Consider the following 24,612-nt stretch of genomic DNA (forward strand, 5'->3'; position numbering starts at 1 on the left):
GAGGAAATCTTTCAGAGACCAGTACAAAAGCTCATTCCTTACCCCCCCCACCCCAATAGCTTTATAGCTATGAAGAATGTGGTTGGTAAATAAAGAGAAGGAAACACTGTGCCTTACCATGGTGCTGCTGAAGTGGTGTGTGGGTTAGAACATTTTATGTTCTTGGATCCCCACCAAGGTATTTCACCTCCCTGTTCCTAAAAATGGGAGTGTGTGGCTGGTGCTTCAAGCAGCAAAGTTGTATTTCAACACTGCTGTAGAAAGCAACAGCATAGAATATGTCTTCAACTTATTTTTGCATCTCTCTCCTGTTACCCAACACATAAAATATATAAAAGAAAACTGTAGTTAGAAGAACTGAGGCCATAAATGGATACTCCAATGCTGTAGACCCCCACACCAGGAGCAGAGAATGGAAACGAGTCAAATACATTCTCTGAAGGACTGATCTCTACTAGTTCCATCTTATTAGTCATAGAGGTACTGGAGCAAAATGTGTGAAATTAGTGGAAATCTTATTAGTATCTACATATTCAATAGTTTACCTCAGCTATTTAAATCTTACTGGGGTTATTTTTGGAAAGAAGCCAATAGATCTCTAAAACTGTGGTCAGAAGGTGCACTTCGTGGCATTTCGTTGTTTTTTAGCTTTTTCATAGGGAATTTGTGGAATGTAGCTGCAAGAAAAAAAGATTGTGGTGTTTTTGCTTCGGTTTAGCAACCAATATGTAAGTATGCTGGAACAAGCTATTTGTTTCAACTTAAGCCACTCTGTTCTTTCAAGGAATGCAGGTGGTCTTCCTGCTTGCCTTTCTTCTCAGTACCTGCCTCATTTCAGACCTTGTAACCAGGTTCCACACAAAACAGCAAAATAAAGTGGGAAAGTAAGCCACTTTTCTATCCCCTGGATGAACAGGTTGGATCCCTGAAGTACATGTTCTTATATGTTGTACAGCCTAATTTTAAAACTCCAACTAGTGGGGGTCCTTTGGGAGATCTTTTCTTGACCAGCTTTGTATCTTTGCTCTTATGAATTATTTGCTGATAATCAGTCTCTTGTTTCTTAATGGGATTTTTTTTTTTAATGAGTGCTTTGTGAATTTTACCCTGGTGAAGCACATGAAGTAAGTCCTTTTGTATTCCTTTAAATGGCTGTCATATGATAATTTTGATTTTGCTTTGTTTAGCAAAAATATGTAGCTCTCTAACTCCAATTTCTTGTATCAGTCTACCTGATTTCCATTTTTTCTTTGGTTTCTTTGTCAGTGTTGAACCCTTTGTGTTTCTAATAGTAAAAAACAAAGGTGCTGGTCAGTCCCCTGATTTTGAACTGATAGTTATGATTTGAAGGAATCTAGAAAGTTTTTCTCCTTAATAAGTGGTGATCCACAATGAAGACAAAATCAGATGACTATGAGAATGTGAATGTGTGAATTAACAGTGGTTGCAAAGGGACTGCTTGAATGAATGCAGTGAATCATACAAAGCGCTTAAAAAAACCCATAGTTCTTTTTTTAAAATAATATTTTATTAATTATTTAATAATTACTTGGATTCAATTTGTACACAAAGCTGAAATTACACTAAGATGTGGTAAATTAGAAATATGGAGATAGTAAAAAAGGGATTTATATTTGATTTGGTTAATATTTGATTTATATAGTAAGCAGGAATGCCAGGCACTGTTTATGACTTGAAGGGAAAATAGCTGTTTCATATTTTGATATAATCTAAGGAAACCCTCGTTGTTCTGGGTACATAAGAACCCTTCTAAGTTTGGGCCTTGACAACTTGATTATCTGTGACTCCAGCATATTTGAATTAAAAAACAACAGGAAATTTCATGAGTCTTTTTCATAAATATTTTAAAGTAATAACTATAGTCTTAACCCTGCAATTTAAAAAATGTGATTCTCCATAAGAAAGCAAATTAAGCCAGTACAAGATTTAAACAACGGATTTCAACATAAACTGGTTGCTGTCTAACTGAACTTGTAATACTTCCATTTTATGAAAATTGTATCTTTTCATTTGCCACTTTAAAAAACATAATGTGACAAATAGAAAACAAAGTTGTTTTGTTCTAAACGCCTTCCATTTCTTTTATTGTTTCAGTGATTAGCATGCAGATGCTTCTAAATTCTATTTCATGATTTTTGAAGACTGATATTAATTTTTCTGTTGCATATACAGCTGAGACACTAATTTCTGTGTGCATATATCAATTTAGAATTTCATGTGTGCTGTCAGGAAAGAAGAACCGTGATCACTGGTATTTATACTACCTATTAGTTTTAGTGATTGGGAAAACTTTGTTTATGACAAGATGTTCATAATAAAAATCCTTCTGCTTTGAGGAGCATTTAGCAGTCTATACCTCACATTGAAGGTGAGGTGATGATAGAGACTAGCTTAATGCCTTTGTTTTCTCCTTGTGGAAAATAAAAGTTGAAAAGGTCATTTGATTTCCAAAACTTAGTCTCCCATGGTTGTATTAATTCTGTCTTGAAGGACCTGGAGATACCTATTCTAGAGAGATGTATTCTCTAAGTTGTAAAGTGCTTCCTTGCTCCTTATAGCAAACACAAGTAGATTGGCAAATAAATTCAGCAGTATAAGATCCATAATAGTAAACCAGCCACAACAAAGTTTGACACAGAACTGAGATGACACGACTGCCAGGTCTCTCCACAACAGGGAATTTGTTGTGTAAAATTGCAGGTGTTCCATGATCTGAGCACATTGGCTAGAAAGTCCCTGAACATGAAATATTTTGATAATAATCACTTTAGACCTGCAGTGTTAAACAAACTGGATCAACTACAATCACAAGAGACTTGAATGACATGGCAGCCATTTCCTATAGAGGAAATGAATTTGCATTCTTCCCTTTTCTGTATCCATTCTCCAGCATTCCCACTTTTTTTCAGTTGACTTTGTCTGAAGGCACAGATACAAGCAGTTTATCCCATGCAGTTCAGCAGGAGATGCCCTAACACAAAATAATGTGGTGCAAAGACAGCCAGTGCAGCTCTCTCTGTAAGTCAGGTGGGGATGACAAAGCACTCATAGTTCTGCGAGATGATCTGCACCTTCATCACTCACCCCTTTGGATCCCACTCCAATTAATGAGCATGCTGTCTGTAGAATTAAACAGATACTTCTGGAGGAACAAGTGTTTGGAGGAACAAGTGTTTAATGAATTCATTTTCATTGTTTTTTCTATTTTTAAAGGAATTGCACTGCAATCTTTGGGTTTTTTTCCTATCATGTTTGTGAAACTTAAGAAGGACCAACTTAGAACACGTTAGTTTGTGTTGTCTCCTGTCTAAAATCTGTAGATGATGCAGAATTGTGTGTCAGCTTTAGAACTGGTCATACCATGTAAACTTCATTATTATTTTAGGAATATCTGAATTTAGTAGAAGAGTTATTTTGTGATTAATGCTTTAAGTAACTATCCAGAAGACAGCTTTTCCTGTGTGTGTGTTTTCTTTTTTTTAATAATGTCTTACATTTTGTTTGGGGACCCCTGGTGGTCTAGTGGTTAGGGTGCAGCACTTTCACTGCTGCGACCCAGGTTCGATTCCCAGCCCCCCGAGCAGATGGAGCTCATTAGCCCTGTGAGGCAATCCATCTAAGAGAAGGTCACTCTAAACAAACCTACGTCCTGAGACCCTCACTGCCACTGTCCAAGCTTGCTCGGCCCCGGCAGATGAACCTCAGGATTAAAGGGTGGGCTCAGTTCAGCGCACGCTGGGTCTCACCTAAAAAAAATCCACTGCGCAGGCTCAAAGGGTTAATGACCTTTCCCAAATCTTCGCTCGCGAAGACTGGCCATACACATTTTGTTCATTTTGTTACTGAATCTAACTTTTTTTTTTTAAATATCTGCTTTGATATTTTTGGTTATCTTGAATAAGGAAAGTACATAAACATACCCTTGGCTCCCAAGGCTTCACAACTTAGCTGGTCTGGTTCCTGCATGACTTGCACTGTTAACTGAACAGTGAAGCATTTTTTGTCCCTGTGAGGTCTGATGTTTGAGACACCGAATAGAAGAATTCGTAGATTTTTTTTTCTGAGTAAGCAATGCTTATAATTTGTGCATTAATACCTCTGGCTACTGTTACCATATTTTCTGTTGTCTCAACAGTGAAGCTTGTACTGTGTTCCCAAACTGGAGAGTATTTAGGAATTATCAGTAGTACATACACTTGCTTTTTTTTGAGGTATATGTTTCTTCTCCTGGAAGTCTTCAGGGTGAGTTTTCCTTTTTTTTCATCAGTTTTTATTTCAAAGCTGTAATTTAAGGAGTTAAAGCAGCGCAACAACATAGGAGGTACATTCATTACAATTAATGGAATAAGGCTCCAGTTCAGCAAAATCATCTACACCTTCATCACTGACCCCTTTGGATCCCACTGGAATTAATGAGTTTGCTGTCTGTAGAATTAAACAGATATTTCTGAGTTTGGAGGAGCAAGTGTTTTATAAATTTTGGTTTTGTTGTTGTTGGGAAAGTTCTCTTCTTGTCTCCAGAAGGAGTCAGAACTTTAATAGGGAAAGTTCAAGGGACTAAACCAGCTTTAGTTTTGGAGCATCAGAACTTACTTTGAGGTTGAGAGAGAAACTGTGCTTTTCTAAGAATCTTGTTTGGCAGCCTTAACGTGAGGCTGCATGTGCTGACTTTGACTCTGAAGTTTTTCCTGTTAGCAAAGTTTGTTGTCAGGCTGGGAAATACAAGGGCATGGTTAAAAAAGAAGGAACCTTGCTGACATTTCACTAGAAATTTTTAAAGCATCAGAAAACTTCTAATGGGAAGGTTAAATGTTGGCATCATATTAAAAAAAAAAAAGAAAAAGTAATCTTGAACTAATTTAAAGTCCACAATTAGCTGGGATCACAGGTGGAAAGAAGAAGTTTTAATGATAGCCTGGCCCAGGCCTTGAGGTAAATTATGCATAATTATTCATAACTGCTATTTTTGGCTTGCTTGCATTTGTCCTAGACCTCTGCCCAAGGAAACAATTTGAAATAATTAGTGTGTAAGTGCACTGACAATGATGAATGAATCAAATGCATCTGGTGCCAAACACGGATCTTGATAAGAAGCAGATAACTTTGGGAACTGTGGATTTTTTGTTTTTAAATTTCAGAGACTGGGAACAGTTTGTTCTTTTTTTTTCTCTTCTTTTTTTTTTTTCAGACTGACATGTTCAACATAGAAAATTACCACTCATTGGGCCATGATCAAAGTACAGCTTGGAATTCTAGCATTGGTAACATGAAACAGGTCTGCACACTGTGTGTGCAACTATTCAGGGCAAAGAAAATGAAGAGGGTGTTAAGGCAAGGAACATTTTGAACACACAGGTCAAAAAAGCCAAAAGTTAATGTTACAACAGCAAAAATGCGTTGCTTACCTTACACAGGTTGCAGACACATTTTACCTAAATATACAGCAGTGTAAATACAGCTGTGTGTCATTATTTAGGGCAAAGCAAAAGCAGACACAGTAAGATGCTGTTTGGATTCCTGTATTACAACTCAGTTAAAAATGCCTCTGAAGCCTTCAGGGGTGTTTGTTTCTTTCTCTGGCTTGAATGCTCAGTTTTTCATCTGTGTAATTCACTTTACATGGGTTTAGATGCAGGTGAACATGAGGCTCTTTTTAAATTAGGAGTTTTTAATGAAGAGGGGAAACAACTCATTTCAATTAGAATGCCCTTGTCTTCTGGACTTCTACACCGAGTTAGCACATCTTTATCTTGTTGGACCAGTGAAAGAAGTGTTTAGTAGTTTTGAATTTGTTCATAAAAAATTGATTAAAACATTGATTAAGGCACTCCTCAGATCAGTGACTCAATTAATTGAGCTGTGACCAGCAGGCTCTCAATGCAGAGATTATTTGCCATCTCCTTATTGCCTTGAAATTATAACATTGGGAGTAAAGTTCTCTGCAACACATGTGGCTGTAAAGAAAGATTTTTCAGGCTGAAATGCAAGGTATACATTTGATGGAAGAGCTGAGAAGCTGAGACAGCTGAGCTGTTTATTCACTTTCATCTCTGATTTTCAGGTAAAATTCTTACAATTGAGGATTTAAATTTTGGAGCTTGTTGAATGCATTGTCTTTTAAAGGATTTCCTTGGTGACATGCATTTGTCCTTAAACTCAAACAGGATGTGTTTAGTAGGTCTTCCAATTTTTAGTTAGTCTTTAACCATCTGCTTCTGTATATAATTGTTTTTCTAGTGATTTTCCCAGTGTGAATCCTAATATTGCTCATAAAACTTACAGCTGTTTGGGTAGTGCAACTGAACTCTAATGTTGTGATATCTGAGTTTTGAGATGTAACAAGATGCTTTTGGCAGAATATGGATCTAGAGAAGTTTTTAGCCTATCTAAGCAAAATCCCTGCTCCTAGGAGAAGTTCTGATAATATGTTTGCATGATCAGGTATTTTTCCTGTAAACCTCTTCAATGACCATGTCCAAATTGCCTAAAATCACGGAAGTTTTTTTGTTTCCTTGCTTGTTCTTTAATCTCACTGGTCTCTGAATCTGCTGCTTTGTCTTAATGTGGGGGGAGGAAGAAGAGAGAAAATATTGTGAATAACTGTATGTTCAGTCTTTAAAACTTAAAAACCGACAGGGAGCTGAAATATTAAATGCTGACTCACTGCACATGCACCATTCAACTTGTACACTCAGAGGCACAATGTCTAACTAGTAAAGGTCATTTTTACTCAACAGGCATCCTAAGATATATCTAAATAGATCCTGCATTCCACTGTACAAAATCCAGGGGACCCTTGACCCGTGGCCAAAAGCTGGAATACAACTTTTGGTTGCCCTGTAAAACTGTCTCTCTCCAGAAGTATCTGAAACCAGAGCAGACCTTGCTATTTATCAGGATTTCCCACTCTTCTGGAACACAGAGGTCCTGTGGGAAAGAAGATACATAATCACCTAATTAGGTGGTATCATAATGTGTGTGCACAGTGGAGCAGAGTTACATTTCCATGTCTCAAAGAGGATCCAGTTGGTTGACATTTCAGTGGCTTTGTGAAAAATGAGAGATGTTGTTTTCTGCAATCCTGTCTTTTTGAAGATCTGGTGGGGCTGGTTCCTTTCAGTAGGTGTTATGAGCTTTTCGGTGAAGAGTTTGCAGCTCTGGAATCAGCCCACCATTGATTTGTTTTCTACACTCTCAGGATCTTTTGACCTGTAGGGAGAACCCAGCATCTTGACTTATCTCTGCTTCCACCAGTACCACTTCATGTTCCATGGAACATGGGGAGAGGGTGGTGTTTTTGGTAGGTGAAGGTGATAGCTGATAATGCAGTAATTTTTAAATTATGGTGATTGGATCACTGGAAGAATGCCTTTTTTAAAACTGGAAGGAGCAAGATAATGAAAAAATAGGTTGTGAGCTTTTGTAAATTGTTCAAGCTGCGTATAATCACAAAGTTTATGTAAGTTTTTTACTTTCTTGAAAGCCTTGCCACATGTTGCAAAATGCCAATGACAGCTCTGTTCTTTGCTCAGCTGTATTTCCTTAAAATGGCTTAAAATGTAATGAAGCTCAGGCTGTTTTGCCAATGTTACTGAATTATATCTGAGCCATTAAATTCAGTAGCTTGTTCCACAGATTGCCCACAAATGTCCTGTGGCATCTTGCCTTCATAAGCAATGGCATCACTCTCATGTCCATTGTCATTTCTTTTGCAGAGTTTCAGAAATTATTCTAGTATGCACTAATTTTCTCACTTCACACTTTTCATCTTCCTTCACTGCCCCCTGAGACCCCAATCCTCTAAAATTTATCTGAGTTTTACCTGTTGGTTTAGGACCCAAAAGGTGTCAGATTAGCATAAAAATCTTACTGGACCCTAAAAAAGTATAAAATTACTTTCTGCAGCCAGCTTCTTATTCCCTAAATGCCTGATGAGGCTCATGTGCATCATGAGTTACATGGAGTGTATTGTACTAGTAAAATATCACTTATCTCTAGACACCCTTATCTTTTTGCTGAATTTGGATGGCATGAAAACACCTTGTGAAAAAGGCTGAAAGCCTTTGCTTTTAATGTGTTTTTAGAGATATTCATGAGCAAATGTACATACCTTCTAAAGCAAATGCTGCTGCCAGTATTACATGCATAGGAACCTCTTTGTCAAGTATGCACTTTACCCTCAAAAAAGGATTTTTTTGAGAAATTTCAGTTTGTTCTCTTCCTATTAGCTGTGGCTTTGTAACAGTTCAATTCTGCTGTTCTTTGTCCTAGCTCATAAAAAGGAATATTTAGGAGATTTTTGATTGTAGGTAGATGTCTTTCTCAGTGAAGTTCCTCAGTGCACATGTTTATAGCAGGTTTATTTGCTATCCAATATGAATATTTCTCTTTAATTTGTCGGTGGGGTCAAAATGATGCAAATATGGATTTCTCAGCTGATGATTAGTAAGACCAACTGATAGTGCTGGTAATTAAAGCATGAAAATTGTATTGGGAATGCCTGCTGTCCTCAGTAATGTATTTGTTAGTAGAAACGTGGCAGGTTCCCTTTCCTGGTGTCATAATGTAAGGGCAGAGATCTGTGGAAAAAGAATTGACTGCTGAAAGTATCAAATGTGAACTAATGAGGGAGAATGATGTTTTCTGGGAGAAAGAAGTGAGTGCTCTCATGCTGAGTAAGAAGAGGCAGAATGTTTGTCAGAGGTTTTTGTGTGTTTTTTGAACTTACCATAACTGATGTTTAGTTCTTGAAGGTTTTTTAATTTACTTTTTAAAATTATTTTCTACATAAAAGTAGTGATGCTCCAAGGATTTGAGAGCTTAGAGCTTTATAGGCCTAATTTGCTTCCTGGGAAAAGAACTGAACCCTGAGTTGAGGGAAAATAACTATTTCTCTTTTCTAGCCATTTAGAAAAAATATTGAATTTTCAATGCAATGAAAATGAGAAGCTTACCAGACTTAAATAACTAAATAATCTAGCCTACAAAGACTCTTCAGTGGTCCTAAAACTAACTGGATTTTTATAGGCCATAGAAATAAGAGTATTTTATTCTTTACCTATAAAATTAGTCTTCCAAAGTCACATCTATATACAGCATTTCATGTGATTTTTGTTTTGGCTTGGGAAAATACTTTGTTGTAAATTGTCATGTAATTTGAAGTTACTGAATTTTTTTTCTATTATTTTTTACAGTGTCTTAATTTCCCAAAAACCAAAGTGAGAAGGATAATTTCTCTGAAGCAACAGGATCTGGTTCTTTGCAGATGGAAGCATAGTGTAAATAAAATGTTTCTTTGAGGAGGAGGATATGACAAGGTGTTCTTTGTGGTGGATAAACCTATTTATTGTTACTGTTGAAGGTGTCACAGTCAGTCTGTGGACCAAGATAATAGCTGCCTCAAAGTTTATTAGGCATCTTTTATGCCTGCTAAGAGCTGCACAGACATTGAGGATGGTGATGTGTGGGTGGGGTTTTTGGTAGTAGGTTTGATTTGGGGTTTTGTGTTTTGGTGATGGTTTTTATATGACCTTAACCATTAAAGCCTAATGGTTCATCCTGTATCCCTGCTGTTCATTGCCATGCCAGGAGCTCATTTTTTGCTTACCCATCCTCAACTGTTACCAGCTGCCTAATGCTGTTGCCTAAAAGCAAAGAAAATTCGCTGGACAATTTTAATATAGTAAGGTTGAGAGCAGGTCTGTAATTATAGAGTTCTCTAAGATGCACAAAATATATAAGCCCAAGCATTTAGGATAGCTTTTTTTTTTTAAATAATAATACTAGCTATTATCATATCTAATGGGATACACCCAGCCTGATAATTGTCTGTTCCCAGGACCTTCCTCAGGCCGAATTGGGTGGGTGGTCTTCCACAACCACTGTTTCCTCCCATTCTTTGTCTTCCTCAGGACTTCTGTCCTGCTTGGAACAAAATCAAGGATTCTGGGCCTTCTAAATGGCTTTAACTAAAGTTATATCAAGGAATGTGCTGGGAATACCTTGTTCTGGTACACTCTCTACAGACTAGATGCCTTTTAGCTTGCTAAAAAATCTCTATCTATTGAAAACCTTGACAAGAAACATCAAACAATCTTTTAGAATTTGGTACAAAAGTATTTCATTAAAAGCTCTATCCTAAAATTGCTATAAGATGCTAAAAGCTACAGTAAAATCTGTATACTTAGGGATCTTAAGGCATCAATCCCACTGGTTTGCAGTGCAGAGCAGAGGTGGGATGCTGGGAAGGAGAGGACACTGGAAGAGGCATCCAAGTGCTGCTGACAGCCTGATAATTAACATGCAATTATTTGACCGAACTCAGCCCCTCTGTGTCACTGGTGCAGCCCTGGGCAGCAAAAGTCACACATGTGTCCTTCCTAAGCTTCGTTAACTCCTTCAGAAGAGAGAGTGCTGCTTTGGCATATTAATTAGCTGCCATGCTTTCTTTTACTCCAAGTTAACCCTTAGTTGATTAAAATTACTGATAATTGCAAGGCTGTTAGAGGTCTGTTTATGCAAAGTGTGCTTTGCTGTCAGGGTGAACAGGTTCATATCGTTTGGTTGTGCTTGCCCCACACTTCTCTCCTTAAAAAGAGGAAGAGCAAACCAGTAGAAAAAAAGAAGCAAAGATAAATCAACAGAATACCAAAAGTTACTGCTAAGGAAACCAGTTCTTCTTCACTGGAAAACAAATGGAATAGTGAAAGAGTGGGCTGATATGACGTTAACTTAGGGAATATTTTTTCACCTATTTCCTGCGCCGTGTTACAATGTATTATGCTCAGAAGTTATCAACTTTCAGTAAGTTCAATACATTTTTTAAATTTTTTACGTGTCTGCTGAAAAATTTATTGTACTCCCACAAGAGTAAGATTTTGGATTCTTTGAAACTTTTTGACTAAAGTAAAACCAAAAAAAGCACAGGTTAAACTATGCTGCATCTCAGGGGTTTTTTTTTGTATAAATGTTTAACACTGTGCCATATTTCACATTTTTCTTTACAGGTGTAAGACAAAAAAACCCCAAATTTTTTAAAATTATTTTTTATTACAGCTTTCTTTTTTTTTTTTTTTGCCTTTTTTAGCCAATGAAAGCAAACAATGCTTTCCACAAAATGTTCTTATGACACTTTACTTCGACTTTACTCCACTATTTCAGTCAAAGAATGGAATTTCTGTATAGAAAATGTCTCCGTTTTCAGAAAATGGTGTCATTAAAGCTGGCTCACTCCATCTGCATGTACAGTCATTTGTATTCCAATGTTACAGAAATATCCACTTGAATTTTCTGATTTCTCGTTATTTTAAACCAGGGCATCACAGTTATTGTCAACCAGGACACTGATAAAACATGAACTTCTGTTTTGAGAGGTGTTGTATTCTTTTTACTGTGATAATTCACTGTAGAGAGGCAGAGATTTCACAAATCTATGCTATAGAATAACATCTACCATTCAAACAGAACACTTTGTATGTGCACAGATGAGTCATTCTTAAATATTCTCATTATGCCTTGCACAATGGAATTGGTCCTTCTCAGTACTTCCACTTTTCATGTAATAAATGTAACAGTAAAAATACTTTTTCCTGAACTCGTCTGCTGCAAAAAAAGTGCTATTATCTCACTTTCAGGAACACTAAACTTTCTTTTTTTTCTTTAGGTGACCTACTTTGTAGGGTAGATATTTCTTAGAGTTCTTCCTTTTTCCACAGCCAATCTGCCTGTTTTGTTTTTTGTGTAAGTCTCAGTTTCTTTGTCACTTAGTACATTCTAAATAACATTAATTCTAACTAAATCTTCAATTTTCAGTTAGTGCCATATTTTATGATCATAAAACAGAAATACTAACATGGATCTTAAGTTTTTCTGTGAGACAGATTTTTTTATACAAATATATACGTAAGTTCATCAATGCAGAGAATAAGATTGTTTTGAAAAATTTAGAAATTAACTTTTGATTGGCATGGTATTTACCTTATTGTAAGAGATTTGGGTGATTGTTATTCTGACTGTTAAAAAATGGAAAGCTCAAGGGCACGTGTTATTTGCCAAAAAAATGTTTAAATACCTAAAAATAATATACTTTCTAAAGTGGGAAAACTCTTCATGATCTGCTACTTTTTCCAGAAGACTTCCAATAAAAGCAGCCTGAGTTTTTAGAATGAAGCTGTCATGGTTTGAGAGACCCAAAATCCAATTCCCTAGTCCAAACCTCCTCCCACATCTCAACCCAGTGTGAGATGGGTTTTCCAGACACCACACGAGACTCAGAATGGGGGAAAGGGATTATATATTACGATGACTGTACAAATAAATAGTATAATACATCATATACAATCTCACCTATCTCTACCATGACATAACAGTATTTACAATGGATCAAATCTCTTCTCTCTCCAAATAAAGGTCCAGAAGGGAAGAAGGAAAAGATCCTTTCCACTCTCAGAGCAGCAATGTCTCTTCAGAGTAGCAGTCTCTCTCTCTCTCTTCCATGCAGCAGCTGTAGCTGGATCTCTACCAGTACACACGAGGGGGTATCCAAGCCCCTCGACCACTCGTCTCCAAGCGAGGGTCTTATCTCCTGTGGGCTGCGTTCACCCAGACAGGGTCACCTCACCATGGTCATATCAACGAAGCTCAGGGGTCTTCGTGACAGTCTGTATCTTCAGGGGATTCAAGTCCCCTTTGCAGAGCTCCGTGCTCTGTCTCAAGGTGGGGGGGGGGGCAAGGTCACCCCCTCCGCATTCCTTCTCTGAGCTTTTCAGCTCCTTTCGGCAGTGCTGTAGCACTCCAAGACTAAAAGTCCATCATCCTCCTCTCTCTAGGAGGTCTCAGAGGGGTTTGGGGTCTTTTGGTTCAGTTCTTACCCCAAAACTCTCTCTGTAGAGCCTAGTCCTGCTCTCTCTGCTGCTGGCTCTCTTTCTCCCTTCCTTCCAGGAGTTCTCTCTGTGTTGCTGCATGCCTGTCATTGCTGCTTGGTCTTATCTCTTCTGGCTGTCTGCCACTTTCTCCGTCCACTGCTGTTCTGCCACCGCTTTTCAGTATCTCTTGCTGCGGCTCACAGTGGAGAAACATCCCCCAGCTCAGCTACAGACACTTAGCCCAGTCTTACACTGTTCCAAGTCCCTGCAGCCCCCCAGGGGGGCTCCTGCCCTCTCTCCTCGTGGCTCTACAACATGGCTACTTCTTTAACAACAACTACAACTACTTTGTTTTCCGGTCTAAGTGTGATATGTTTATATTTTGCAGAAGGGCTCATTGGCTCAAACCTCAAGGGTCACCACCCCCTGGGGATTTACCATTTTATAGCTTCAGGTGGAAAACTGTTTTCCCCCACCACAGAAGCATGTGACAAAGGGACATGTGTTACACACTTGTGTTATATGACCATCATTCATATATTCTGACTCCTTTTCAACTTGTCACAAGATTTTATTGTTTTTACTAAGGGGAATTCTATCACACTGATATGGTTATCATCTTTCACTGGCAAAGAAAAGAAAAAAAAAAAGGTAAAATTGAAGTATTTTTCAAATAATGACCTCAGCTACACAATCCCAAAATTAGTAGATGTCCTCCTGTCATTACAGTGTACTCTGTCTTCATTTAATACACTTTTCTCCATCAAATCAGGTGGCCGTGTGTACTGTTGGTGACATGGGTTTGGCCACCCCCAAAGTGGTTTGGGGATTTTTTTGTCTCTGGTGTTTTCTGAAGAAATGTCCCTGTTTGTAAATATATATATATAGATATAGATATATAGATATATAGATATATAAATAAAATTTAATACTTGATTTTTTAAAAAAAAACCCTTTCTGACATCTATTACCCTATACATGCAGATGACCACAGAAATCTGTTAAAGACCAAATTGTCTTAACCAGAACAGTTGGACATTCTTGCTTGTGCTGTTCTTTAGAGCCATGAGAAGTTGTTAAATGCAACCTCATTTCATTCTTCCTTATTTGGATCACACATGTGCAGTCACCCCAGAATTGCTGTCACGATTGAATTAACACTGTTTAAATAAAGGGCTGCCAAGTAGAGCCTGGAAATAGTTAATAGAAATTGTGTTCCTACTATGAGTTGAGAATACTTTCCCTGCTGATGAAGGAGAGGGGGCCCTCAGGGTACAGACTTGTGGAATAGCAAATGCTGTTGATTGAGTCTGAGGAATCATAGAAGAGTCTGTGGCAGTGCTTTTATGTAAGAACAAAAGACCTTGCTCAGGTATTCAGCACAGACTCTGATTTCTCATGCTCTGTTGAGATCAGAGTTCTCTCATCATAATTTAAAGAAGGAACTTTGAGACCTGAGATGCTGTAAAGTGTAGTAACCAAGTTCCTGATTTCACCTTAAATTCCCTGCAAGCTGGTGCTGTTTTCCTGATGTTTGTGCTGTGCTGACCGATGCTGTTGCTGAGATGGACAATTTCACTGGCATGGTCAGATGGGTTGTGCCAGGCACGGTATGGTCTTCTGGGATTCAGAATGAGGTCGCTCTGTAAATTATGCAGGAAACCAGCAGTGCTGGATGTTAAACTCTTTGCTGCAGTGTATGGAGTGAGACCATTGTGGAAGAGTCTAGAAGGTGATTCTGTAAATCTAGATGTCTTTTTACCAAAAGGGCTTATATTTGGGTCATGATGAACTGATGATGTGCTCATGGGCAGACGAATCCAATTTTGCTAAGTAAAAGTTCCCAGTATGTTGCTCCTCCTAAGGTGCAGAACTTTGTCCTTCCCCTGGTTAAACTTCATGCTGTTCCTGTCAGCCCATTTCTCCAGCCTGTCAAGGTGCCGTGGAATAGCAGGATGACTCCCTGGCATATTAACCATTCTTCCCAGCTCCGTGTCATCAGCAAGCTTCCTGAGGGTGCACTCAGCCCCACCATCCAGATCTTTAACGCATGTTGAACAGGACTGGACCCATTATTGATGGGTTCCTCGGGTCTTCCTTAGTCCCCTAGGAACTGGCATTAGCACTTGATGATTGTTGATCATCACACTCCTGTGTCTTTATTAGGGGCTGGAGGTGGTTTTTTGTTGGTTTTGGTTGGTTGGTTGGTTTTGGTTTGTGGGTTTTTTTGTTTGGGTAGCTGATTTTTTTAGTTTTGGTTTTGGTTTTTTTTTTGTCCTTGCTCTGGTTTTGGTGTGGTTTTGGGCTGTTTCTGGGGTGTTTTGGGGCTGGTTTTGGTGTGGTTTTGCCAGGTTGACATGCAGGTGGATTTTCCCCTGTATCAACTCCCTAGATTGCCACTTTAATGCTGATGCAGGGAGCAGAAGGGAAGGTAGGAGTGGGACAGAGCAGAATCAGCACTTAAGCTATTGTAAAGCCACGATTACATTTATCGAGCAAGTTCAATCGGTTTTCCATGTGGTGATTAGAGGTCAGATGCACATTTCTGAACTCTTCACAAGGAAAAGACATCAGAGAGAGAATATTCTGATGAGGTATTTTGTTTGAGGTGTTTTAATTTCAGCTTGGTGTTGCATTAGTCAGAGAGTGGTTATTTCTGAAAGATAGTGAGTGAATTTTAATTTATGCCTCAGAACACTGTGTTAGACAATCTTGGAAAACAGAAGCTCATGTCCAAAATGTCCCATCTCGAATGTTGCAAAATCGTCAGTCTTATATAAATTGTCATGCTTTGCATGTGGAATTTGACTGCAAAGAACACGATTGTATTGCTTCTATATTCTGTCACAGCCCTCTGATTTAATTAGGGGTTGCCTTCCAGCTTTTGGAAAGCTGCAGAAATTTGCTTATCTCACTCTCTGGCCTCCATTATATCTGTCTGCTTCTTCTCCACACTTCCAAGTGGTTGGGAATATTTCTAGTACAGACTACCACCTTTCTGCCCAGCTTCCATTCTTTCTTTGATTCAATAACAGCTTTCTTTCCTCCTCTCCTTTGTCTATAATATTTTCTGAATCATACCCACTATTGCATTGGATTTTTTTATGATTGTTCTTTTCCCTTTTCTTTTTGCAGCAGCATTCTTCGTTAGCTCTTTCTTGTCACTTAATGTCATCTTTGTTGCCTACTCTTGTAAGCCTGACATCCTTTTGTCCCCACTTTTTCTCTTCTAGGTTTCTTATACTTTTAACTTTTCTTTTTCTTTATATTTCCCAAAAATCTGTATTTTTGTTTTCTTTCCACTTGGAAGAAAATATCCTTGCCTTTTGAAAAAGAGCAGTACAAACAGTTTATAATTTGTTCTATGCAGTTGGGTTTCTTCTGTAAAAAAATTTATTCAAGCTGAGATTATTCATAAATATCATTTGAATTTTTCATGTGAACAAATTTCAGCTGTGGGAGGCTCATGATGAGACTTTGTGTGATTAATCTTACATATTGCATGCTGATTTTTCTGTTTCTTTGCTAATATTACAAAAATGTTGTCAAACTTGTGTCTAGGAAACTATTTTGCCTGCTTTTCTTGTCTGTTGCTCCTCCACCTCTAGGGAATAAAGCAAGACCATTGCTAAAACCAACATGTAACCCTGAAAAAGCAAAAGTAAACAGAGACTAACTTTGGCCTCTTTTTTGAAGTACTACCTGCTGTTAGTGGAGAGAGAAAATAAAAAAATAAAAAAACCCACCTTCTAAACACTCTCAGTAACAAAATTACAGTTTTATACTTGAATTCAAGAACCTGCATAAGTGCAAGGTAACATAAATCCTAACTAAATTGTGCTTTTACTTTCTCCTCACCCTTTTTCAAAGCAAAAGGCTTTTGTCTTTTCTTGTCAGTCTTGCATTTTTTATGGGAAACTGAGTTTTCCTACATATAGATATAGGGATATAGAGTATGGCCTTTATAATGAAAAATGATGCCTCATTATATATAAAAAAAAAGTTCTTGTATTTTTAACTATTTGGCCTCTCTGTCCACACAGATATATTTGGCTGTACTTCTAAGAAATGTCTTCTAAGATTATAGCATAAGTAGACATGTGAATAATATTTTATTATTTTCTTCCCTAAATCTCTTCATATAGAGAAGTGAAAGAAGTGTTAAATCTGGATAAATTATATTCAGGCTGGTGAAGCATGATTCTTCAACTTTTTCACTTACTTTTTGTATTCAATTTAAATAAATAATTGCTGTCTTATCATTAATGGCAACAGAATGATTTTCCTGTAGGAGGTGTTCTTGTTTATGGAGTGAAATAGGTGCAGTGTGATCACAGTAAACATAGTTTTTCATTTAGTAAGAGATAATGCATTTAAGATTAGCACACCAGAATATTCCAGAATGTTTAATGCATAAATTATAAAACTTCTGGGCAAAAAGTATTTAATATCACCTGCATAAAATAGTTCTATGAGTTCAAAGGTATGTTGTGGGGATTTTAATTTTAAATCCTGCCTTTTAATTTTTTTTTTCTGACAAAATGATACGGATAAACAAATTTGCTTTTTTGGTCTGTTTTGGGGAGCAAATTGCTATTTTCATGGTAGAAATGTTCATCTTACCACTTGAAATTTTGGTATATAAAATATGAGACTTGATGGCCTTAAAGATATTGTGCTTATTTAACACTTTTTCTTTTTTTTTTTTTTTGCCTAGCTCCTTTGGTTTTGGATGTAGCAGCACTGAGTTTCATCAGTAATAATTTTGTTCATTATAATTTAAATTTAAAAAATGGAACTCTGTTGGGATTATCAGCTTCCTTTGTTCTCCATCTCTTTTTCTGCTGTTGTAAGCTATGAGTGACATGTAGGTTCAGTTCAAGCTGTAGCTCTCATTTCCCAAAACATTGCCAATTGGGATGTTGGCTCTGGGACATGTGAATATGGAACAGCTATGAAATGCACTTCTGAACTTTGTTGCATATCAGTAAATCTGCATTACTAGCTGTATTTCATGGGTTATAAATCAGCAGTGATACTCAATTTTTCCTGTTTCCTGTGGCTTGAAGCACATTCCAAGTGTTTTCATGCCATGGGTTTCTCACTAGGTCCCATCCATCTTGTAGGAGAGAGTTCTGATTCCAGCCATGGCAAATATTCTTGACAGCTCAGGTTCTCTGTGGACTTTGAATTTCATGCTCACAACATGTTCAGTTGGACCCTGGGAAGCAAGTGAAGATCTGAAAGACAGTTGCCTATATATGGCAGCTTTCCTAACTAAGTATATTAAAATGTAATTTTTATCTCTGGTTTACGGGACTTCAAAGTCTCAACTCACATAGGAAGTCTGTGATGGTCTTATCTCAGAGTCTCGAAGTCGAGTCTTTATCAGAAACATAAATAATTTGACACAGTTCCTGACCTTGGGGCAGGAAAAGACCAGGAGGATGAGGCAGCGTGAACGTTAGTTTGTCTCTCATCCTCTGAGCTGTGATTCACTCATTACTTTTGAGGTCACTGTCAGGACATTTTGGAGGACCATGTGGTCACTGCTGCAAGGGCTGGCAAATAGAGGGTCTCATTGTGTTCTAGTGCTGTGTAAACTTCAACCTTTGGAGCCACAATTCAGCAAAATAAACAAAACAGTAAAATCCTTGTCTGATCCCCCCCCCCCGCAGTCCCAAGTGCAGAGAACTGAGTCAAACACACTCACATATTATTGATACACATTCCCAGATGGCTTTCATTTATATTTAGCCCTGTGTTTTGTGGTAAAAAAATCCTTCTTGTGCAGTTGTTTTCATTTTGAGCTTTTCACAGCATGTAATCAGTGTCTCACTGAGAGCAGTGCGAGATTAATTTTTTTTTGACCACAGGACTCAAAGATGAGGCAATTTTGAATGTTTGAATACAAAACTGCAGTGCTGTTTTACTCAGTGTGTTTACATTCAAGGTAGTTATGATAAAGAAATGAAGCTTAAGTAAATAAAGGTAATCTATAAAAATATTTTCAGCATTAGAGCTAATGAGCAATGTTTAGATTTCCAATAATTCTCTGAACCTTATTTAATCTCTGCAGTAAAATATTGATACCAATGATAATAATTAGTGTAGTGTATTTCTTGAAGCACATTGTGTTCCACTGTAGCATAGTAAGCCAGAAAATGAAATACAAGCCTTATGTTTACATATAGAATCTTATGGAGGAATTTGGCTAGTGGGGTTATAGGTCAGGAGTTTGTGTTCCTGCTAATGTCTCTCAACCTCCCACATATTAAATATACAAATATAGCTATTAAATGAGATTTGAATTTGAGATTCTTTGTGAGGCTTCTCTAAAATATGACAATATTTTTAGGATTGAATGTCTCCTATTCTAGGAGATACTTGACTCCTCCTTGGGCTTACAGTGACCTGTGACTGAGGGGTCTGCAGCAAAAATGCTGTGCAAGACACAGGTAATGTGGTGTGAACAGCAGATTTTTTTCAAGTTTTACTTCGTGTGTTTGTGAGCTGTTTTGTGTCATGAGCTTCTGTTCACTCAAAACTGAAATTGTTTGAACCTGAATGCTGCCCAATGGCTATAAGATTGTGATCAACTGGAGGTTTTTTTGTTTCCTTCATTTTTCTTTTTTTTAATTTGTTTCTGCATGTAAAACTGTGTATTTCTGTGACATGCTTACTTTTTTCAGTTCTAAATGTGTACAGTTTGTCAAATAATGAACAGAGTGTTTTCAGAAAATGGTGTATCTCCAATGTACTGCTGCAGTATAGACCTGTGAAAATTAGCTAATGCCATTGCTCCTCAAGAGTCTTTGGTTAAAGTCCTGGTTGAGTTACTTCTGTTTATTTATCTCGTATTAAATTAGGCATGAGTTCCTCTTTCATCCTTAGCTTGACGTAAGAAAAGTAATTGTTTAATAATGTTTTAGAGCCTTGAGAAATCAAGAGCATCTTAGCCAGAGGTTGAGAACTGGGGACTACCTCCAGAATTCCCAGTCTAATTACTTTCTTCTTGTTGAACTGAAATGAATTTATCTTTAGAAAACATGAAATGTCAACCCACGAGTTCCTGTATTAAACATATTTTTCAATTAAAATAACTGGAAATATGTGCATAGAACTAACTTTTCCTAATTGAATGGTTAAGAAATTAATTTCCATAGAATTACAGTAAAAATATAATTATAATTTCTTTTTTGACTCAGCAGTTGACTAAAGAATAATAACCTTTTTGGAGGTATTTTTAACTTAGCCTTTTAAGCATAATGACTATTCTCTGATTTCAACATGTGCTTAGTTTTGAAGACCCTATATGATAGCTAGATTTAAAAAGTAATACATGTACTATTTTTATTTATTGCCATTTTTTCCGGTACTTCTCAAGCAAGGGATTGGAGGAAACAACATTATGCTTTTCAGGTATATGTCATACCTATTTTTGTCTTGTACTCATTGAAGGGAAGGTGTGATGGCTGAGACAGTTTTTCAGATGTTGTTTTCTTTAGGGAAAGAGTAGGTATGCTTCCTTCAACAGGAATAAAGAGGCAACTTTGGGAGGAAAAATGCCATGTTTTATTGATGACTTAGAAGAAGATCATAGTATTAATTAAGTACTTCACGTATTTTGTTAACAGCAGAGCTCCTGATTGATTTTTAAGAACCTGTTGTTTTAGGTTCAATTAGTTGATTCTGAGCTGATTTAGGGAGGTGAGGGCCATGTTAGTCCTTCTGTGAGACCTTTTGTGTACCTAACTGGAAGGACATTCCGTGTGGGTAAGGATGCTGTTCTGAACTACCCGAATAAAGAGGTTGAAAGAGAAAGTTTTTATTAAAAAATGGTGCTAAAGATGGAAGCATGGAGATGATCTGTGAGTGTGTAATGGCTTAGGTGAAGAATATCAAAAAAGAGCAATGAGATATGATCTAAGTAAAAACCAAACTACCCAGATACCTCTGAATTATGGTAATTACACTGAGCAGGCTTTTATGGAATTGATTTGGGCTCCAGCTGTCATGGAAGTTGTTTAAGATTTCAAATTAAATTGTTCTCCCATATGAAGTTAGGAAGCATTAGCTGTGTCTCACTCATGCAAATTAAACATTTCCATTTGTAGATTAGTTTTCCATCTGGGTTGTGCCAGGGAGTTGAGGAAGGTTTCAGTGGAATCAAGGCCTTACAGAAGGGACAGAGTCACAGTGCTTGCCTTTTGCTGTCTGCTGTGCAGGATTACATTCAGTGTTGTGATCTTAAAGGGGGTTATCATGTTGGAGGCCACAGATCCTGAAGCTTTTCTCAGAGTCTGGGAAACTGCCCGTAAAGACCCCCAGCTCTTTGGACTTGACGATCAAATTGAGTTGGAGGAAAGACTGCTACATTCAGCATTAATTACTTGCCAACATCAAGTCTGCCAGAGAGCTGGAAATAGGGGCACAAATCTTAGAGCATGTCCTCTATTGTGTTTGCATTCTCAGCCTCATTGTACTCACCTCTCACTCCATATAGAGTTCATCTGCTTGTGAGAGGTCCGGTTGTCCTGCACATGCATAGAAGGATTGCTTATGAGAGTAAGTATCACTTCTGGACTGGCTGCTATGGTGTGACTGTTTTCTGGAGTGATCCATCACTTTCCAAGGAATCAATAATAAACTACCACCTGCCCTGGAAACTTGTGCTGTGTCTTGTCTTTCTACCTGGCCAGTTTATTCATGGTCTGTGGAAGACACTGGTTGAAGGCAAAGTTGGTCTCAGAGCACCTGGTGTAACAGTGCCTGGTATTTTTTTTCTGTTCAGTTTTGCACTTGGAAAACAAGCAAATATTGTTTGGATTAAAGAAAAAAAAAGGCAGCTATGTAAAATGTGCTCAGCACTCTGTATCCATCTTTGGTTTAATCATCTAAGAACAAATCAGGTTTTCTGTCGGGAAGTAGTTTTATATGTATTTGTGTTACTTGCCCTTGTGCAGTAGTACTGCCAATTATATTTATTAGCCCTAAATATTAAACAGCTGGAAGGATTCCATTGTATATAAATAAGACATTTGAGACCTGGAAGGATGCCATTCCTAATACAGCAGCTGGTGTTTTTTGCAGTTACATCCAGCATAACACTACTGAATTTCACTGTACATTGAGTGTTGTGTTAATGACAATAGGAGAACATGGGGTGGTTTGGGATTTCTGTAGGAAATGTGTAAAAATACCTTGCTTTGAAAGCCAAACTAGCAAGGAAATGCTATATTATCCACCTGTTTTGTGCATTTTGATGTAAATATTTTTTTATCTGTGTTTTGCTGCCAAATACAAAGCAACAAACTGCAGAGGCTTTTCAAATGTGAAATTTTAAGTGTTCCTGTGCCACAGATGTTTTTCACTTTCTCTATTGCAGTGGTGTTTTCCCATTTAAGTAATGGTTTCATGCCTCAAAATTCCTGCTTGCTGATGCTTCTGAAAGCATTTGCTAATGGTTTGGGGTTTTTTTATGAAGGCATGACTGACTCTTTGTTAGAGTCCAAGTAATAACTAAAACAATAACAAAAATATTGCCCCACTATTAATTCGTTCCTAATCTATGTATTAGAAAATGGAGGCATAAATGTGGACAAGCGATATCCTCATATTTCCTAACCAGCAAATAGTTTGGGGAAGTAGATTCTTTCCATTCTTGACTGACTATGCCATGATCATTTCTTTGGAAAGGTTTGCCATCAGTACTTGTGTGGTTACATCCAATATTAGTGCTTTAGGTGAAAAAGGTGATAGTGATGGAGGACCTGATTATTTTTATCTGTGTTATTATTAACTATGAATAAATTTTAAAAAATAAAAGCCTATTGTTATGAGCCAATTGCCTGAAAGTATTATGTGTAACACTGTGTGAAATCATTTCTAATTATAATTACTTAAGGACACATTTTTCTCGCCAGATTGCCACATCTACAGCGTGGGGTGAGTTCCACCTTGGATAAATTTCTCTTTGCTGAACTCTCATTGTACCAAACAGCCACTCATTTCTATCTCTGAAACCAGCTACACTTAAAGGCTGAATCTTACCTGGTTTGTGCAGTGCTCGTGGAGAAAGGTGCTTTTATGTGAGTGATTGTTCAGTGCAGATTTCCACCGTGGGGACTGTTGTGTTGAGAACTTCCCAGAAAATCTGCTTAACCTGTGAGAGAAATGAGATTGAAATCTGTTTCTCCAGGAGACATGCAGCCTAGAAAAAAACCCCTATAAATGCTTTACTTGTCCAGGCTCTGAATGGGTGTTTGAATGCTGGATTCACATGTTTTAGAAAGTCAGATGTTTTCCTCATTGTGGTGACCTTTTTACCTCACTATGATTAAGAGGATTTTGCTTGCAGAAGGGTGAGAATCAGCTGTCCTTACAAGTTTGATGATGAAGTGCTCATCTGTCTGGCAGCTAGAGATGGGGGGAAAAAAGATGGCTTTACTTATCTTTCTGCAGTTTGGTTTAATTATTAGCCTAGTATTCCCATGATAAGGTATGTACTCTTGCTTTCACAATATTGTGTGTATTTATTTGTGCTTAGCATCTATAAGACAGTTGCACTTGTTTTTGTTAACATCATTTATTGCAATATTTATTTTATTTTGCTTCCCAGCTCTTTAAAAACTAAGAGACATTAGTGCATCCAATGCTTCTGGTGGTTTTGTTTTGAGACAGAGGGTCAAGATTTATGTTAAATTATGAATATAGTTTTTATGCCTTGGTGAAATGAGGTTTGTTTACTTGGAAAGAAACTCAGATCACTGTGGTAATATATATTGTGCTAGAGGTAGCACGTGGGACATGGTTCCTCTCCGATTGCCTGTCAGGTCATGTGCCAGAAAACACATGTTCTTGTGAGGAGGATAAGGTTTTCTTTAAAAAAGGGTAGTTTTCCTCTGGAGGAGAAAAAAGAGTTTTCCTTTGGGGGAGAAAAAAAATAAAAGAAAAAATTATTTTTTTCCCTTGAGTTTGAATTTCCATTAGATCTGATTGTTTTGGATAATTTGGGATAAATTTCAAGCTAGTTGTGTGGTAAGATGCCAGATCTCAGTTTTGTTGGGGAAGTTTAGTATCTGGATCTTCTTAATGAGTTTCTTATCTCACCTGAGCTCTCAACAGATATTAATATTGTGTCTTGTCATTCTGAAATGTTTTGCTAAGTTATGAAGAAACCCCAACTTTTAAGTTAAAGCCGTGAACAAAATCTCCTGAATACGATGATGTGCTGTCAGGGGTACTTTGTCTGCTCCCACAAATGTAAAGACTTCAGTGGGGAACTGAACAGAGAGGGAGAACATGGTGGTAAGAACACGTGAATCTTAGACTGAATATTGTTGTATGTAATTTATAATAATATATAAACTTCTTTGAACCTTATGTTCTCTCTAACATGCTTATTTTCTGTCACAGTAGAGCTTTCTCATTTAACAGTCCTGACTGGGTAATGTAAAAACATAGGCTGGTAAAACAGCTTTAGGGGAAACTGTCCCAAAAACTGTCTTAAGAGGGTTTATGCAATGGTAATGATAATTTCAGTGTCTGTGTAACTTAATCAAAAAACTCTTGCAATGCAACTTCTTCTTCTTTCATTTGCAACTTAGAAAAAAAAGCTGAAAATAAAAACTGGGCTAGAGCCAGTGCCAGGAGGTAATTTCATTGATTTTTTTTGAATGCCAAATGTGGAAAAAAAAAAATCCCATGGTACTTTTTAAGTTTCTTA

At 37.4% G+C, this 24,612-nt stretch overlaps 1 protein-coding gene and 1 long non-coding RNA gene across 5 annotated transcripts in view; one reads left to right on the forward strand and one right to left on the reverse strand.

Moving 5' to 3' along the window:
• EPHA3 (EPH receptor A3) overlaps positions 1–24,612 on the forward strand; it is a 213,433-nt gene that overhangs the window by 39,446 nt on the left and 149,375 nt on the right. Inside the window, exon 1 of one of the 3 annotated variants that reach the window (XM_017821894.1) lies at positions 18,791–19,342. The exons of the other annotated variants lie outside the window; for them this stretch is intronic. Within the exon in view, the coding sequence (XP_017677383.1) occupies positions 19,325–19,342 (18 nt within the window). The 5' untranslated portion in view covers positions 18,791–19,324. Of the gene's footprint in view, positions 1–18,790; positions 19,343–24,612 lie in introns of those variants that run through there. 3 annotated transcript variants of the gene reach the window in all.
• LOC108500721 lies at positions 3,860–23,321 on the reverse strand. Of its 2 annotated transcripts, none has more exons than XR_001875972.1 (3): positions 23,214–23,321; positions 22,938–23,049; positions 3,860–6,948 (listed from the first exon to the last, which is right to left on the reverse strand). It is a non-coding gene; the product is annotated as an uncharacterized LOC108500721 (long non-coding RNA). The 2 variants fall into 2 exon arrangements; XR_001875973.1 differs by lacking the exon at positions 3,860–6,948 and adding an exon at positions 21,092–21,303.

Source organism: Lepidothrix coronata, unplaced genomic scaffold (genome assembly GCF_001604755.1).
Source record: "Lepidothrix coronata isolate B3197 unplaced genomic scaffold, Lepidothrix_coronata-1.0 Scaffold93, whole genome shotgun sequence".
Lineage (NCBI taxonomy): Eukaryota > Metazoa > Chordata > Aves > Passeriformes > Pipridae > Lepidothrix > Lepidothrix coronata.